Source organism: Pseudopipra pipra, chromosome 18 (assembly GCF_036250125.1).
Source record: "Pseudopipra pipra isolate bDixPip1 chromosome 18, bDixPip1.hap1, whole genome shotgun sequence".
Taxonomy (NCBI): Eukaryota; Metazoa; Chordata; class Aves; order Passeriformes; family Pipridae; genus Pseudopipra; species Pseudopipra pipra.
In genome coordinates, this window is record NC_087566.1 from 8,192,061 (window position 1) to 8,206,727 (window position 14,667).

Consider the following 14,667-nt stretch of genomic DNA (forward strand, 5'->3'; position numbering starts at 1 on the left):
TCAGAGTTCAGGGGAGGGAACACCAGGCTTGGGGTGGGTGAAATTGGGAGCAGCACAGGTACATTTGTGCCAAGCGTGACACTGCACCTTCAAATGCACCACTGGAGAAAGAATGGTGTCTGCCCAGATTGTAGAAATTGGAAGGGTTGGGAGAAAAACTTTTAGGTCTGTGTGGACAGGGGTGTTGTAGCAGTTAATGTTTAAAAAGTAAATCTGTCCCCACTTCCCAGGCCTGTATTTGCAGCTCTGTCAGTCTGCACAGACCTTTCTGCTTGTGCAGGTGCTTGTTAGGCTTCAGAAGGAATGGAAAGGATCACCTGAGGTCTCTGTGGAACTGAGGTTTGCTGCAGTACAGGCTGATGAATGACACATGCTTTGGAAAACTCAGGTGAAGCTGTGTTACACCCATCACCCCCTTTCAGACTGTTCTGTCTGACTTTAAATTGGGACTGACACCGAGTTCTGCACATGCACTGGAAATCAGGTGCTCCAGACCTGCTCTGAGGTGCAAGTTGAAATCCTGGGCTGTGCATTAACACGTCACATCTTTCTACTTCACCTCTTGAGTGCTGAGATCTCAGAGCTGCTGCGTGATCTGGTTTTACAGAAGAAGCTTCCAGCTTTCCTGGAGCCCTAAACACTGATAGTGCTGGTTTGCATATGATTCAAATTTCACCAAGGCTTTGGAGTTGCCTTCTTGGCTTCTCTTTAAAGACAAGACAATTGAAACATCATAACTACTGTTAAAGTAAAAGATTTCTACAATGTTTTTATTGGGTTTTGGCTCTGTTGCTGCACTCTGAGAAAAATATCACAAATGCAATGAAAAACAAGGCAGAAGAGAATTGGCTGTTAAGGCTTTTCCTTGAATTAGCACTGCAAGTGGCCTCCTTCCAGGGAAAGTGTTGCAAGGGGAATAGCAGTAGGCATCTTATGAACAAAGGAAGGAAATGTTGGCTCAGCAGAGCTGGTGGTAACTGGTTTTAATGTTTCAAATCAGTAGTAAGTAGTTACAAAACAAATGAGAGTTTACTGTTGAAACCTTTAAGGTGAAAGCTCAGTTTACTTTGGGCCTTGCTTGGGCTTGATCAAAGCTTCAGTGTGAGCATCAGCACCTTTGGCAATGATGGGTTTCATGGCATTTGAACTGCAGACTTGCACTTAATTGCATATTTGTGCTCTTCACCATTAGTAGCTCAAAATATGTTTGTGGGAACGAGCACATTGGACACTGAAGTTAATTAAACCCTGACTCCTAATTGCTCTATTCTGGCACTATTTTCTTTAACTCATTTAATGGCACATGCTTGAAGAATTTGCCCAAGCTGAGTTTTTCACAGAATGTATATTTTTGATTTGTATTACTGTGATTTTCTCTTGTCCTTGGGATTTTTTTTCCAGTTACCAGGCTTTAAAACAGAAGTAGATCCTTGATACCCAACTCCTTTGCTAAGGAAATGTCACATTAAGCAGGTACAGAGGCAGTGGGGACTAATTGAGTGTTACAGCTCCAGCCCTTTGTTTCACCAGGTTTTGTTTGATCTTTAACTTGGGTTTTACGGGTGTAGAAAAGGGATTGATTAAAAATTTGGCTGTGTCAAGGTGTCATGTGAATTGCTCCTTCAACAACTCAGAGATAAGAGGCACCAGATAAGGGGAGGCTGAGCCTGTGCAGTGTCTTGTCTGTTATTACTCTGCCACTCAGCACTTGGAGCAGCAGCTCATGTTTTAGCTCCTACTTTGCTAATAATCATAAGAGCAGTGTTTTTGTTTTGGAAACTTTTATTTTTAGAATTTTTTACATACGTTCTCAATCTTGTTGCTCATTAATTTCGGCGGAGGCTTGTTTGACTTGCTGGGTTTTTAATCTTGGTCTCCCGTGTGTCTGCCAGGCTGTTTGTTCCAGGAAAATAGTGATCTGTGCCTTGAGGTACCGTTCTGCTACATTTAAACTTTGCCTGGATGCTCTGGAGACCATATTGTCTGACTGGAAGTCTGCCTTTGTAGCTTGAATTTCTCCTAACTCTGGACTTTCTTTGAGTTGTAGAGGTTAAACTGGTACAGTCTCGCTTGTGACTGTCATTCTAAAATGAGAAATGCAGAGTAGTGAAGGTTCCTGTGCCCCATGGTACACTGGATTCTACTAGGAAGCTGAGCAGTGACTGTACACATCTTATTCAGACCTGTAGCATTTGGTAGATAGAGGAGTTTTTGTTTTGACTCGTTTTTCCCTCAGTTCATCTGTGTCATTACAATAACAGCACTGCTGGATGTTTATGTGGCTGTTTAAATAAGAAAATTAGTGGGTTGAGTAGATGAGTCTTGTTAAGCTGGTATTTTATTCACTGCATCCAAAATGGCACAGTTGTGTGGAGTTTGCCTGAAGGAATTTAATAGAAATGAAGGAAACAGTGCTGTGAAACACAGATTGTCTCCATTAGGCCTCCTAACTCATATTTATCTAATCTCAGTGGAGAAGAGTTCCCTCTACTCCCAGAGAGGTAGAAACAAAGTTCACAGTTTTTAAAGTGCCATGAGCAGCCTCCAACTTGCATTTGCTGTAAAACGTCCAATCTGAGTGGATCAGACTTGAAACACTGAATTAACAATGGTTGGGACAGGAGCAGCTCTGGTTTGTCTGGGTTAAGGCAGAATTAACTACAGGGTATTGAAAAGGTACATGCAGAGTTTCCAAATAAAAGAGCCTTAAAAATGTGCTTTTTAGCTACTCCTTAACTGTGGATTGTAGCACTGTGTTGCTGTGTAGTTTCAGATGATGTTTGAACATATATATAGTATATACTATAATACAGTATATTTTAGAAGTTGTTTGTCTCTGTGAAGAGGTGTTTTCAAGTTGGAATAACTTAGAAATCTATAGGTTATTTGGAGGATTTGGGGTTCCTTTGTGAAGCAAAATGGGGCTGTTAATAGTGAGAACATTACTGAGGTTTTACTATGAAAATGATCTTTGCAAGGTGGGAGGTGTTTGATTAATTCTGTGAGAGGAACTCAAGAGTTCAGCTCTACCTGAATTCAGCCATATAATATAAAAAACTCCACCTGAATTTGGATCCAATGTCTTTCAACTCGTCCTCTCTCCATATCTGTTGTAGTTCCTTCAGAAACAGGTAATTTTTGGCAGTCACCGTGTCTCTGCATCTTGCCTTTCATAATGCTTTTGTTCCCATAATATATAACAGAAAGTTAATCTCTTTGTTTGTGCATGTGGGACTTGGCAGGCAGGATCATGTAGAGAATCTTGCAGTTAGTTGGTGATTTCTGTTGTCAGCCTGGGTTTTTAGCTCTTCTGGACAGTTGAAGTGATTGAAATTTGGGATCAGCACATAGGTAGGGCAGGGGCACGTTTTGTTTCATATAAGCTCATTAACAATGTTTAATTGCTTCCCCACAGTTCTTTGTGTATGGGTTGAGTGAGCATTTCATGGGATAGTGCTGGATGTTATTAGACAGGCTCAGCACAGTTAATTTTCATGCCAGATCATACCAATAAATGCAGAACTTCACTGTGAAATTGGGTAAAACAGGAATAATAAGCAGTGTCAGCAGCCTCTCTTTAGAACATCTTCAGTGATTGTGTAAAAGCTGTTACATCAGTGGCCAACTTCATATGTTGTGAATTCTTTTCATAAGAGCTTTAAAGTCCATTTTTCTTAGGAAGATTTTTAGATCTTGCCAAAAGTTAATTTAGGCCATGTTTTTCTGTATCTGGCACTGCCTGGTGGTTTGATTGCAGCTTTTCTAAGGGTCTGAAATGTTTGCTCCTTATTTTATCAGTAAAGGATAATAGGAAATTCTGGATTGAAGACTTACTTATATTAGGCTGATTTATTTATTTGAAAGCTTATACCAGGCTAATTTGATTTTTTGAAGTTCTGCTTAAGGATGGCAGCTCTGAGATGTAGTTGCTTACAAATATAAAAGCCTGGCTTCCTTGGTGAGTGGCTTTAGATATTTTTATACAGCATTTTTAATATTCTGGTATTATTCCTTCTTAAGTCTGGCTTGAATGAAACATGAACAAGTAAAAAAATAGCTTGTGGTCTTTTTTTTTTTTCTTTATGTTTTCATATTTTTTTTAAACAATAGTGGAACCTTTCTGGTTATTTATTCTCATATGTTGGTGGGAGCAAGAGGGAGAGAGTTCCTGAATATTTCTGTGGGATTTGGGTGAGCTGCTGCTTGGAAAACCTTTGTCAGGAGGGAAGACACTTCTGTTCATGTCCCAGGGAATGTGTGTGTGCACGTTGGTGTGTTGAGGAGTTGTGGAAATAGAAAAAATTCAGATATTTGAAGGGAAAATTGTAGTTTACCCATTCAGGGAATGGGATTGGGTTCATGCTTTTTTGATATTTGCACAATGTTTTAGTGTGCAGTTGTGTGGGCTGGTTGGAAAATTGTATTATACAAGCCTTGGGTTTTCTAGAAGAACAGGGATCCTCAGTCTTTTTTTCTCTTTTTTCCCCCAAATATTCATGTAGTTGGTGTAAAATATTTTGAAATAACTGAAAATAATTCTGTTCTTTGATATATTAGAAGTTAGTCTGGACTTCCATAGTTATTATAAATTTAAAGTAGGCACCTTTCTAATGTCCTGTTGAACACAGCAGCTGCAAGAGAAGGGGAGTGATGATTATTGAGCCTGTGATTGAGCTGCTTTTTGGTTGTTCCTCAGATAAAAACCAGGGTACTTTTCCAACTGATTTCACCCCCATCCCTCCCTGCTCTGTTGCAGATGCTTTTACTGATTCAGCCATCAGTGCTAAAGTTAATGGAGAACACAAGGAAAAGGATCTTGAACCATGGGATGGAGGAGAGAACACGGCTTCCGAGGAGCTCGAGGCACTGGAGACAGATGTGGTGAGTGTTGCTTTTTTGTGCTCTCTGAAAAGAAGCCTTGAAAGAATTCCTTAATTTTAATCTAGTAATGAACTTTGGAGTAAAATCGCTGTCCTGCACTGTGATGGTGGATGTTCAGTCTTTGCCAGCAGCTGCCACAGTACTTTTTACCAATTTGAATAAGAAAAGCTGGATTTCAAATGCCACTCGTGGCAAATATTGACAAATGGCAGCTGCTGTGATGAGAGACATGTTGGGCTCAGGGACTGGCAGAAAGAGCAGCTTTTGTTAAGGCCTCCAAATTCAGCAATACAGCAAAGTGATTTATGTTTAATCAGAGCATCCCTGCCTGACTGTCAGTGCTTTTGGAAAGGATGGGGAGATTGTGCTCAGCTCAGTGTCCCTGGGCTTCACATGGGGAAATGGATGGAAGTCTGAACCCAAGCACAGATACAATTTTAGTAGATTATGAACCATTAGATGAGGAATATGGTCTCCAGTGCCATTTCTTTATATATCATAGCCAGCTCTTACTCAAGAATGCATTATTTTAGCAAGGTATTCAGATTGCAGCATATTAAACAATGTTATTGATTAGAGGAGAATCTGCTCCTGTTACTGTGGAGCATATTTGGGTAGAACAGTTCTGTCAGTTTATTGGGATTTATTAGAACACTCAATACTGTCAGTGCTTTTATAAAATATTCAAAACATTTCTTGCTGTGCTTGGGTGCTGCAATAGCAATTTTACTGAAGGGGGGAGGTTGTGCAGATCAACAGGAGTCTTGAGCCTGTGCTGGGTCTCAGGTAATTACATTAATGCATTTGAAAAGTTGCAGCACTTGCCACAAGAGATGTTTCTAATAGTCAGAAGTGTCAATTTGCACCTTTTGGAAAAGGCAAAAAGACATTAATGTGTGCATTTCTTGCTAGCCAGTATTACTCTAGTATAGAGTGGGTATGTATTTAGAAAAAACCCTCAAAACCCACACAAATACACCCAAAAACTGGCTTTTGAAGGTAAAATCTGCATCTTATGAGCAAATTTCCACGAAGCAAATTGTGGCTTTATAACTTTGTTATCTGGACAGTGAATTCATAGGCCCAGGAAAGAGGCAGAAGGTTTAACTTCTGCCATCAGCCCTTAATTTTAAGGGAATGTGTTTCCAGTGTCATTTTGAAAAACAAGCATCATTTTCTTCTAGTCTAATGGATGGGATCCCAATGACATGTTTCGTTACAATGAAGAAAATTATGGTGTAGTATCAACTTATGACAGCAGTTTATCTTCTTATACGTAAGTTCCAAAATATTTTGTTATTAGATTTGTATTTAATGTTCTCCCTGGTTTGACAAACTTTACATTCTGCAGCTAATTTTGCATAGTTTGTGAAGCTGTGGACTCAAATAACTGAAAAAGCAATGAATGAATAGTGCTTAAGAAACCTTGCCAGCGTTCTGTGAATAGTTTGATGTAGAAATCTTTATATATTCCCTTAAATGGGCACAGCTCATTCCCATTGCAACGTTTGCTGAATTTAGGCATGTAATAATGCTTATTTATTCCAGGAATAGGGTGGAAAACTGGGAGTTTGTCTTTATGTAGCTGCTGTACCTATAGGTTTTGTTTAACCCAGCAGAGCAGTTTGACTAAATCCTAATTTTATTGAGACAATTGATCTGGAAGATACTGGAATGTGGAAAAGTTGCTGATAACCGAGGGGGGGGTTGTGTGCTGGGGATGACTTGTTTAGCAGACTTGTCCAGCTCTAAACTAAAGTTTTAGTTACAATATAATAACTGGAATATAAATATAAATGTCAATCCTGATATATAATATAAATTATAAAATTTATATATAAATAATAATATAAAAACTGTGATATAGAAGTAGTGTAAAGCCTGCTCTGGCTGCTCTGGCAGTGTGGATTTATTCCCAATAGTCTGCAGCTATAATGTTCACTGCAACTGCAACACAAATGGACTGCAGATGTTCAGCAGCCATTGTGAAATGTCTTTAGTATTTCCCCACTCTTTTAACCCCCAGAGCAGAAACTTCTTTTTGAATATCAAGGAATGGCAGTGGATATTTTGATTTTTTGGTGTGCACTTTGTCTACAGGTTCAGCAGTTTGATTTTCCTGTTTGGTTCAAACAGACCTGTAACATGGTGATAATCAAAGTGTCCTAATCGGCTTATGTCTGAATCCTGGGGAAGCTGTTCTTTCCTTCCCTTCACTGCTCTAAGTACTTTTTGTACTTTTGAACTTTAGTCTTCCATCTTTCTGCTCTCTGGATATTAATGGAAACAGATTAAAAACATGAAGGTGGCTTTAAATTAATTCCATTTTTTTTTCCTAGTCAAGCAACTTGCAACTGGGAGGCTCTTTTCCTGATTTTCCAACCCTGTGATGAGCAGCAGTGTTGATAAATGCTTAGATGTGCAGCTGCAGGATTGTAAAGGATTTATTGTTTGATTGTTTTCTCTTGCTAGAGCTAAGCATTAGCAGGTATAGTTTGTCAAAGTGCATCAAGGTACAAGTTTGGGTTCAGTAAATGTATTAATCAGCTGCTTCTGTCATCACCAGGGTTCTGAACAATGTCATCTTGTGCATCCCCTTTCTCTCATCTCTTAGAAAACACAAAATCAATCTTTGCCTGTTAGGTTGCAATACATCCCTTCCTTTTCTTCAGTCACTTTAGATAAATGAGGATTATTGGGTATTCTCCTTCCTTATGTTCCCAACACAAGGTCAGTGAGGCTCATGACCAGGTTTGTGTTCGTGCAAACCTTATTTGAGCCAAGGCTTTATACTGAAGGGCGAGGTTTTGATTTAATATTCTTGCAGTTCCCATTGATAAGGTCAGTAGATGTCTTGACTGGCCAAAAATACGTGTGTGGGGAAAAAACTTGAGATGCAGTGGCCGAGTGCTGGCTTGGAATTTGGCAAAGCCACTTGTTTTCCTAGTTCTGCCACCAACACTTGAGTAGTTTTGCATATATTATTACATACTTGGCTTGTATCTCCACCTACTTTCTTTGGTTTTCTTCTGTATATGATTCAAAGTATGAGGAGTAGTGGTTATATAATGCCCAGCAGAGCATGGGCCAAGCCTCAGCTGTGGTCTGTGTTTTTATGGAGTTTATTCTAAAGTAAGGTTGGATGGAACAACTTTTGCAGCTCAAAATCAGGGGAAAAAGGGGTTTTGTAAAACCTGACACGAACAAAAATTAGGACAGGTAAAAAACAAGAAGGGTGGACAGAAGGAGGTGCCAGGTACAATCCCATCTCTAGTTATGTCTTTCAGTGCTCATGTATTGAATTTTGACTCAGTGCCTTTCCCAAGGGATTCTTTCTGCAATATGCCATTGCCTGCTATAGAGGGATACATGGAATGAGTGGGTTTGAGGTCCTGGGACATGAGAAGTCATGGACTTCTGGTCCTGTGCTTTCAACTGTTGCACTCATCTTTTCTGCAGTTGTTCATAACAGGAAGAGCTGAAAATTCTATGGCTGGAATTACCAAAGGATTAAGGATGTAACTCTCTAATTTCAGTAGGATTGTGTCTGCTGGCAATGTGTAAATAGCTAAAAAAATTCAAATTTGGACTCTTGGAGTAGCTTCCTATCCAGACAACAGACTGATGCTTTTTATTCCTGATGTTCTCAACCATGTTAAAAGTTGGAGCCTTTGCACAGCTTTAGGGACTGGGGCTTTTGCAAGTCATGTGGAAAAGTTCTGCTGTCTGACCTCAGCTCTCTGGGCAGGTAAAAGACACTGAATTTGCACAAAATATCAAACCAGTCCAGGAATATTGTCACACTAAAAAAGACAGCAAGTCTGCTGGCTTAAAAGCAAGGGTTTTTTCACTCTTGACTTGTTTAGAACTAACACTGTGTAATTTTTGTAGCTCCTTTGTGCTTTTGAATGCATTTCAGAGATTCTTTTCCTTTCCATTGTCTTTTAGGGTGCCATTAGAAAGAGATAATTCAGAAGAGTTTTTAAAACGGGAAGCCAGAGCAACTCAATTAGCAGAGGAAATTGAATCAAGTGCCCAATACAAAGCTCGGGTTGCCTTGGAAAATGATGAAAGGACAGAAGAAGAAAAATATACTGCTGTTCAGAGAAATGCTAATGAAAGAGAAGGACATGGTGTGAACACTAGGTACTTGATACACTATGAATAGTATTTTTATTTAAATTATGGCGGGGTTTTGGGACTGTAGCAGTTTGCTCATTGAAACTGAGCTTTTCCAGCAGGGCTGATCAGGTTGGGAACCTTGTGTAAACAATCCTGTGCTAGTTTTGGCACCCAGGCTGACTTGTACACCTCTGCCTGGCCCTGCATTATCTCTGTAGGGAACAGACTTCCCCATTCTGATCTGTCACCATGGTGAATTCGTACCAGATTACAGGAAAGGGCAGTGGTTTGGGTATGTCATGGGGAATTTCAGGCATTACAACTGAATCCTTCAGTGTCTGGGGGCTCATAAAGTGGACTGTGTGGTCACTATCAAAAGCCAATTCATGAGGTGACTGTTAGGTCAACATCTGATAGTATTTAATATTTTCCTTTAGCTTGATCTGAGAAAGATTAAAAAATACCAGCAGAGCACTCCATCAGGTATTTTTGGTGCCTCTCAGTTCTGTCTTAAGACTGATAGGAGTTTGCTGTGTTTCAGAGAAAATAAATACATTCCGCCTGGACAGAGGAACAGAGATGTCCTGTCCTGGGGAAGTGGAAGACAAAACTCACCAAGGATGGGCCAGTCTGGCTCAGGCCCACCAATCTCAAGGTCTGGATCCCACACTTCAGAATTCAGCCCAAACTCTGGAGCAGATCAAAGAGTAGTTAACGGAGGCAAGTATCTGAAGTCTAAATGAATGTACATTTTTAACATTGCAGAGAATTGCCTAATTATGTTGCAACTGCACATGGAGTGAGTTTAGGTGGTGTATTCCACAAACTAGGGTAGCATCCATCATTTAACACAGAGGTGGTGAGTTGGACTTGGGTTTAACTTACAGTGGAACTGCATTTAGCTGCACTGTACTTTGCAGAGCAGAAGTTTTCCTTCTCAGACACCTCTGTCTTAGATGATGGTGCAGAGTGTGGTTTTAAAGATTAAAAATTGCTTTCTATGTTCCACTGCAGAGCTCTGTGTTGAGGAGCAGCAGTGCTGACACCCAGTGAAAGGGGGGTGGCAGGAGGAAGCTTCCCTTCCTGTCTGGTGCATGGATCAGTTTTGTTTCCCATGGAAAAGAATAAAGCAACTTGCTGACTTTATGATGGTGTGGGATGGGAAACAAGAGAAGTGTTAGGAAAAGGAATCCAAAGCCTTCCCTCCAAATGAGTATTTGAGTATTTTCTGCTGTACACATGGGTAGTAACTGCCCAGACATCACTGGGCACTGCATAGCAGGAGTTGATGTTCCACAAACCAAAACCACCATTTTTGAGGTGGCTTTCAGCAGTAGCCTGTCCTTGAGGCATTATTCTTAAAAGTTAAAAATGCTGTTCTGTGAAATTGCTGTGAATAAATGAAAAATGTATAATACTCAAGTGATCTATCTGGAGAGGAAGTCTGAGAAACATCTAAAGGTAAGTGAGACTTCCTTTTTAAAGACAGAGTCAGCTGTATAAGGGATGGACAACTGAGCCTTGCCCAAACAATGCTAACCTTGAAATTTTTCCGTAGTATTTGTGGTTTCTGTCATCCTATTACTCTGCTGAATTAACATCTTATACCTAAAATATTCAGAATGGCTTGTAAATTCAATTAATTCTGTTTTGGAAACCATGAACCCCTAGATTAAAATCCTCCATTAATACTTGAGATAACTGATAAAGGCATAAATGTCAGGATTCAGACACTGAACACCGCTGTTTTTTGTAAAGATACAGTTCCTAGCTGGATATTGCTCATCATTTGGTTTGCAAGTAGCACTTTGTGTAGTTATGCTGTTTGTGACCAGCTGTTTGAGACCCTCTGGTAGCTGTTAAGGACCTTGGTGAGTGCTGGGTGCTGTAGAGCATTGATATGCCAGGCTAACAGATCAAACTTTACTGTCTATTCCTTAGTAGTATTTGTAGATCCTAATTAACCCTTTGGGGAGCTCGTGCCGTTCCGACCCCAAATTCGACCCGAAGTGGTGGAAACAACCCCGCAGAGCCTCTTGCCAAACTCAGTCCCCAAAGGGTTAAACGTGCAAAATCATTTTGTCATATTTTTACTTTTTTTTTTTTTTCTGTTGACCTTTCCCCCCCCCTTCCCCTTCCCTCCCCCAAACCCCTAAACCCCCCCTTCCCAACTCCCTTCCCCCCCCAAGACCCCCCAACCCCCCATAATTTTTTTTCTTTAGTTTTTATACTTTCCTTCATATCATTTGTTCTGTCAGGTGTTCCCTGGCCATCGCCTTGCCCATCTCCTTCCTCTCGCCCACCTTCTCGCTACCAGTCAGGTCCCAACTCTCTTCCACCTCGGGCAGCCACCCCTACACGGCCGCCCTCCAGGCCCCCCTCGCGGCCCTCCAGGCCCCCGTCTCACCCCTCTGCTCATGGTTCTCCAGCTCCTGTCTCTACTATGCCTAAACGCATGTCTTCAGAAGGTACAATACCACAATTTGTTCATGGGGTGTTTTTTTTTTTCTTTGGTTTTTTTTTTCTCGTTTGTCTTCGTTTATAACTCCTCCGTGAGTTTTAATTGACAAAATTTGTGGTTTTTTTTATTTTTATTTTGGTTTTTTTTTTTGTTTCCTCTTCATTACTTAACCTATAATTTGTGTTTTAACTTTAGTTGATCAGACTTGTTTCTATTAACCTTTTTTGGTTTTTTTTTTGTTTGTTTCGTTTGTGTTAATTTGAAGAGCTTTACAAAAACAAAAAAAAAAAAAGAAAAGAAAGCTGTGAAATTTCCCAAGTTGGTATGAAATTAAACTCAGCTTTGGAAACGCTGCTCAGTGTCTTAACTTAACCTACAGCAACATGCAGGACCTGATAACTTTAGAGAGCATTTCTAGGACTAAAATTTAGGATATATTTAGAAATATATATTTAGAAGTTTCCATTTGGAAATTTCCATTTAGAAATTTCCATTTGGAAATTTTCATGTAGGAATTTACATGTAGGAATTTACATTTAGAAATTTAAAATTTAGGAATAAATTTAGGACTACTTTTATTCTTATTTTCTGACTATAAATTTATATAAAATATGAATTTTAATACAGCTGTTCCACAAAAAACAGTTTCAAATTTAACTAAAATCATTGATTTACCAACAATAATAATGAGCATGTAATAATAATGAAGCATGTAAAACAGCCAACAGTAATAATGATAAGAAAAATTCTGGATTCAGAGAAGTACACTGTGGAATGGGATAGGATAAGTTGCTTCAAAGGTGAATTTGTAGGGAATTTTTAGGTCTGTTTACACTGATCAGAACAATAAATCAACTCCTTAGCAGTCAATAATACACAGAGAAGGGCTGACCTGTGAGTCTGTGGTAACTGTGTGCAGAATTATCTGAACTAAATTTGTCCTGTCAAGGTACAATAATGATCACGTTTTACAATTTTGATTTAAGTGCAGTTAAATAAACCCTGCACAGCATTGTTTAGCAAGCCTGGAAAATGCAAACTGGTTCTGTGAGAGAACAATCATCCCACTGACTGAAGCAGTAACACTGTTCTGCAGCCTGATAAACGCTCAGGGTGGTCCATGACCAAAAAGTGGATGATGGTCACGTGTCTGGCCTCCTATTGTCCATTTGTTATGGCTTTTTATATAGTCAGATACTGAGAATCCACCTGCAAACTCAATTATTTTCTTAGCCCCTGTGGTTGATTTGTCAGGCCTGCACTGAACTGCTGCTTACTGCAATGTTTAATTCCTGCTGCCAGGAGATTATTGCTGGGAAATGTGTATTCTTTAAAATCCTCACCTGTATATAATTTGGATTGAAGTGTACTTGAGATTCATGGGTAAAATAGAGGCTGATGTTTAAAGATTATGTAACCAGAGAGATGCTTCATATTGTAGAACCTTATCTGAAACCAAAAAGCCATTATCTGAACTTTTCCCTATTATTGACCTACATTAAAAATGAAAAAAAAAAAAGAAAAAATCAGCCATATCATGTTTTGTTCACAAAGTTTTTCCTTTTCAAGTATCAACATTTGAGTCTGATCTGGTAAAGAAAACGTTTGTTAGGATGTAAAAACCGTATTGCTGCTTAGAGTTGAGCTTAACTATTGTGTGGCAGCTGCAGAAGCTGTTCAGAATTCCTGTACTCTCCTGTGGCTTTGGCTCCTGGTGTTAAACATGCATGACTTGAACCTTGGGACAACAATCACTTGTTCAGTTGCAGTTTTGCTGACTGGTGAATGAATTGTGGCAGTGGCTGCAGCCGCTGAGCCTCGGTGCAGAATGCCCTGCTCAAATTCCCCCGGAGCATCGCTCAGCCCGTGGGGACTGGAAATGGTTGGGATCACTGCCCACCTGCCAAAAGCACTGGAAATTTTTCATTGGAATTGCGCTTGTCCAGGGCGAGCTGGGCCACCAGCCCTTATGGCTTGTCTTGCACTAAGCACTGCTGGATGCTTGGATTCACATATTTGGAATGCAGGACTCGCACACCTGTTTCGAGGCTGATAAAGCTTCTAAATATCCATTTAGAGCTGGCCTAGCAGGGTGATGAGTGTTGGCAGCCTGGCTGGACCAATGGCTCGGCCTTTTTAGTCTGGTGGATCCCTGGTTCTAGTCGATGTCAGTGTAAATTGCTTGACTTTATTACTGAATTACTGAGAGTTATGAGATGAAATCCAAGTTTGAAAACCACATTGTCTGTTTTTGAGAGTTGTGAGATGAAATCCAGTTTTAAAAGCAGATAGTATGTTTGGATACTCCCAGTGCCGGGCTTCACTTACTGTGTGGGTTGTTTTTCTTTCCCCAGGGCCTCCACGGATGTCTCCTAAGGCTCAACGGCACCCTCGAGGTCACAGAGTCTCTACTGGTAGGGGTACAATTTCAAGTGGCTTAGAATTTGTATCTCATAATGCACCTGGGGAAGCATCTACTGCTGCAGTGGCACGAGGCAGCCCTTCAGGTGGGACGTGGTCATCAGTTGTCAGTGGGGGTAGGTAAAGCTTGGCTTATTGCAGATGGCTTGCAGGGGGACCTTAGAGTGGGAATGCTCAGCAGAATCCTGCCTTTCCAGACAATTCAGGCTCTGAATAACCAAATCCTGGACTAACTTAGCTTAGATGAAAGTGGGAGAGGGATGTTCCCAGTAAAAGAGTTGGTGAGTTGGTCCTTCAAGTGCAGGATTGTCCTAATTGCAGGGCCAGGTGGTGTGTGAAGAGAAAGGGAGGAAAAATGTGGGAATTAGTTGTTGAAAGGATTAATTCTGAGGAGGAATTAATACTGGAGGAGGCAGGAGAAGTTAGATACATTGCATGGCATCACTGAGTTTGGTCAGTGGCAGTGTGGCTGGGCTGTGGTTTTTTGAAGGAGGTGTTTGCATAGAGGAAGGCTGGTGTTAAAATGATGCTCAAGTTAAGTTGGATATATTTTTCCTTTAGAAATTACATGGATTTTAAGTGGTGATGTTGTTCTTGTCTACTGTAGGAGCAGGTGTAGTCAGTGTCTCCTTTTTTGAATCAGTTTTTTTGAATATTTGACTTTTCAAGCTCAGTCTTCTGACACAGGCCCTAGTCCAGAGCTTTTAGGTTGAGGCCATGTTCTAGTGGGCTGTGAGCAGCTGGGTGTTTCCTTGGGCAGGTGAGAGACAGTTTGGTCCTTT

The 14,667-nt window shown here is 40.3% G+C and overlaps 1 protein-coding gene across 15 annotated transcripts in view; it reads left to right on the plus strand.

Moving 5' to 3' along the window:
- ATXN2 (ataxin 2) overlaps positions 1-14,667 on the plus strand; it is a 51,429-nt gene that overhangs the window by 12,057 nt on the left and 24,705 nt on the right. For 9 of the 15 annotated variants that reach the window (XM_064674954.1, XM_064674959.1, XM_064674956.1 and 6 more), the window contains exons 6-11: positions 4,757-4,881; positions 6,066-6,157; positions 8,830-9,027; positions 9,545-9,723; positions 11,262-11,471; positions 13,819-14,001. In XM_064674954.1, coding sequence (XP_064531024.1) covers positions 4,757-4,881; positions 6,066-6,157; positions 8,830-9,027; positions 9,545-9,723; positions 11,262-11,471; positions 13,819-14,001 — 987 coding nt within the window. The remainder of the gene's footprint in view (positions 1-4,756; positions 4,882-6,065; positions 6,158-8,829; positions 9,028-9,544; positions 9,724-11,261; positions 11,472-13,818; positions 14,002-14,667) is intronic. The other 6 variants (XM_064674966.1, XM_064674968.1, XM_064674960.1 and 3 more) reach the window with 5 other exon arrangements.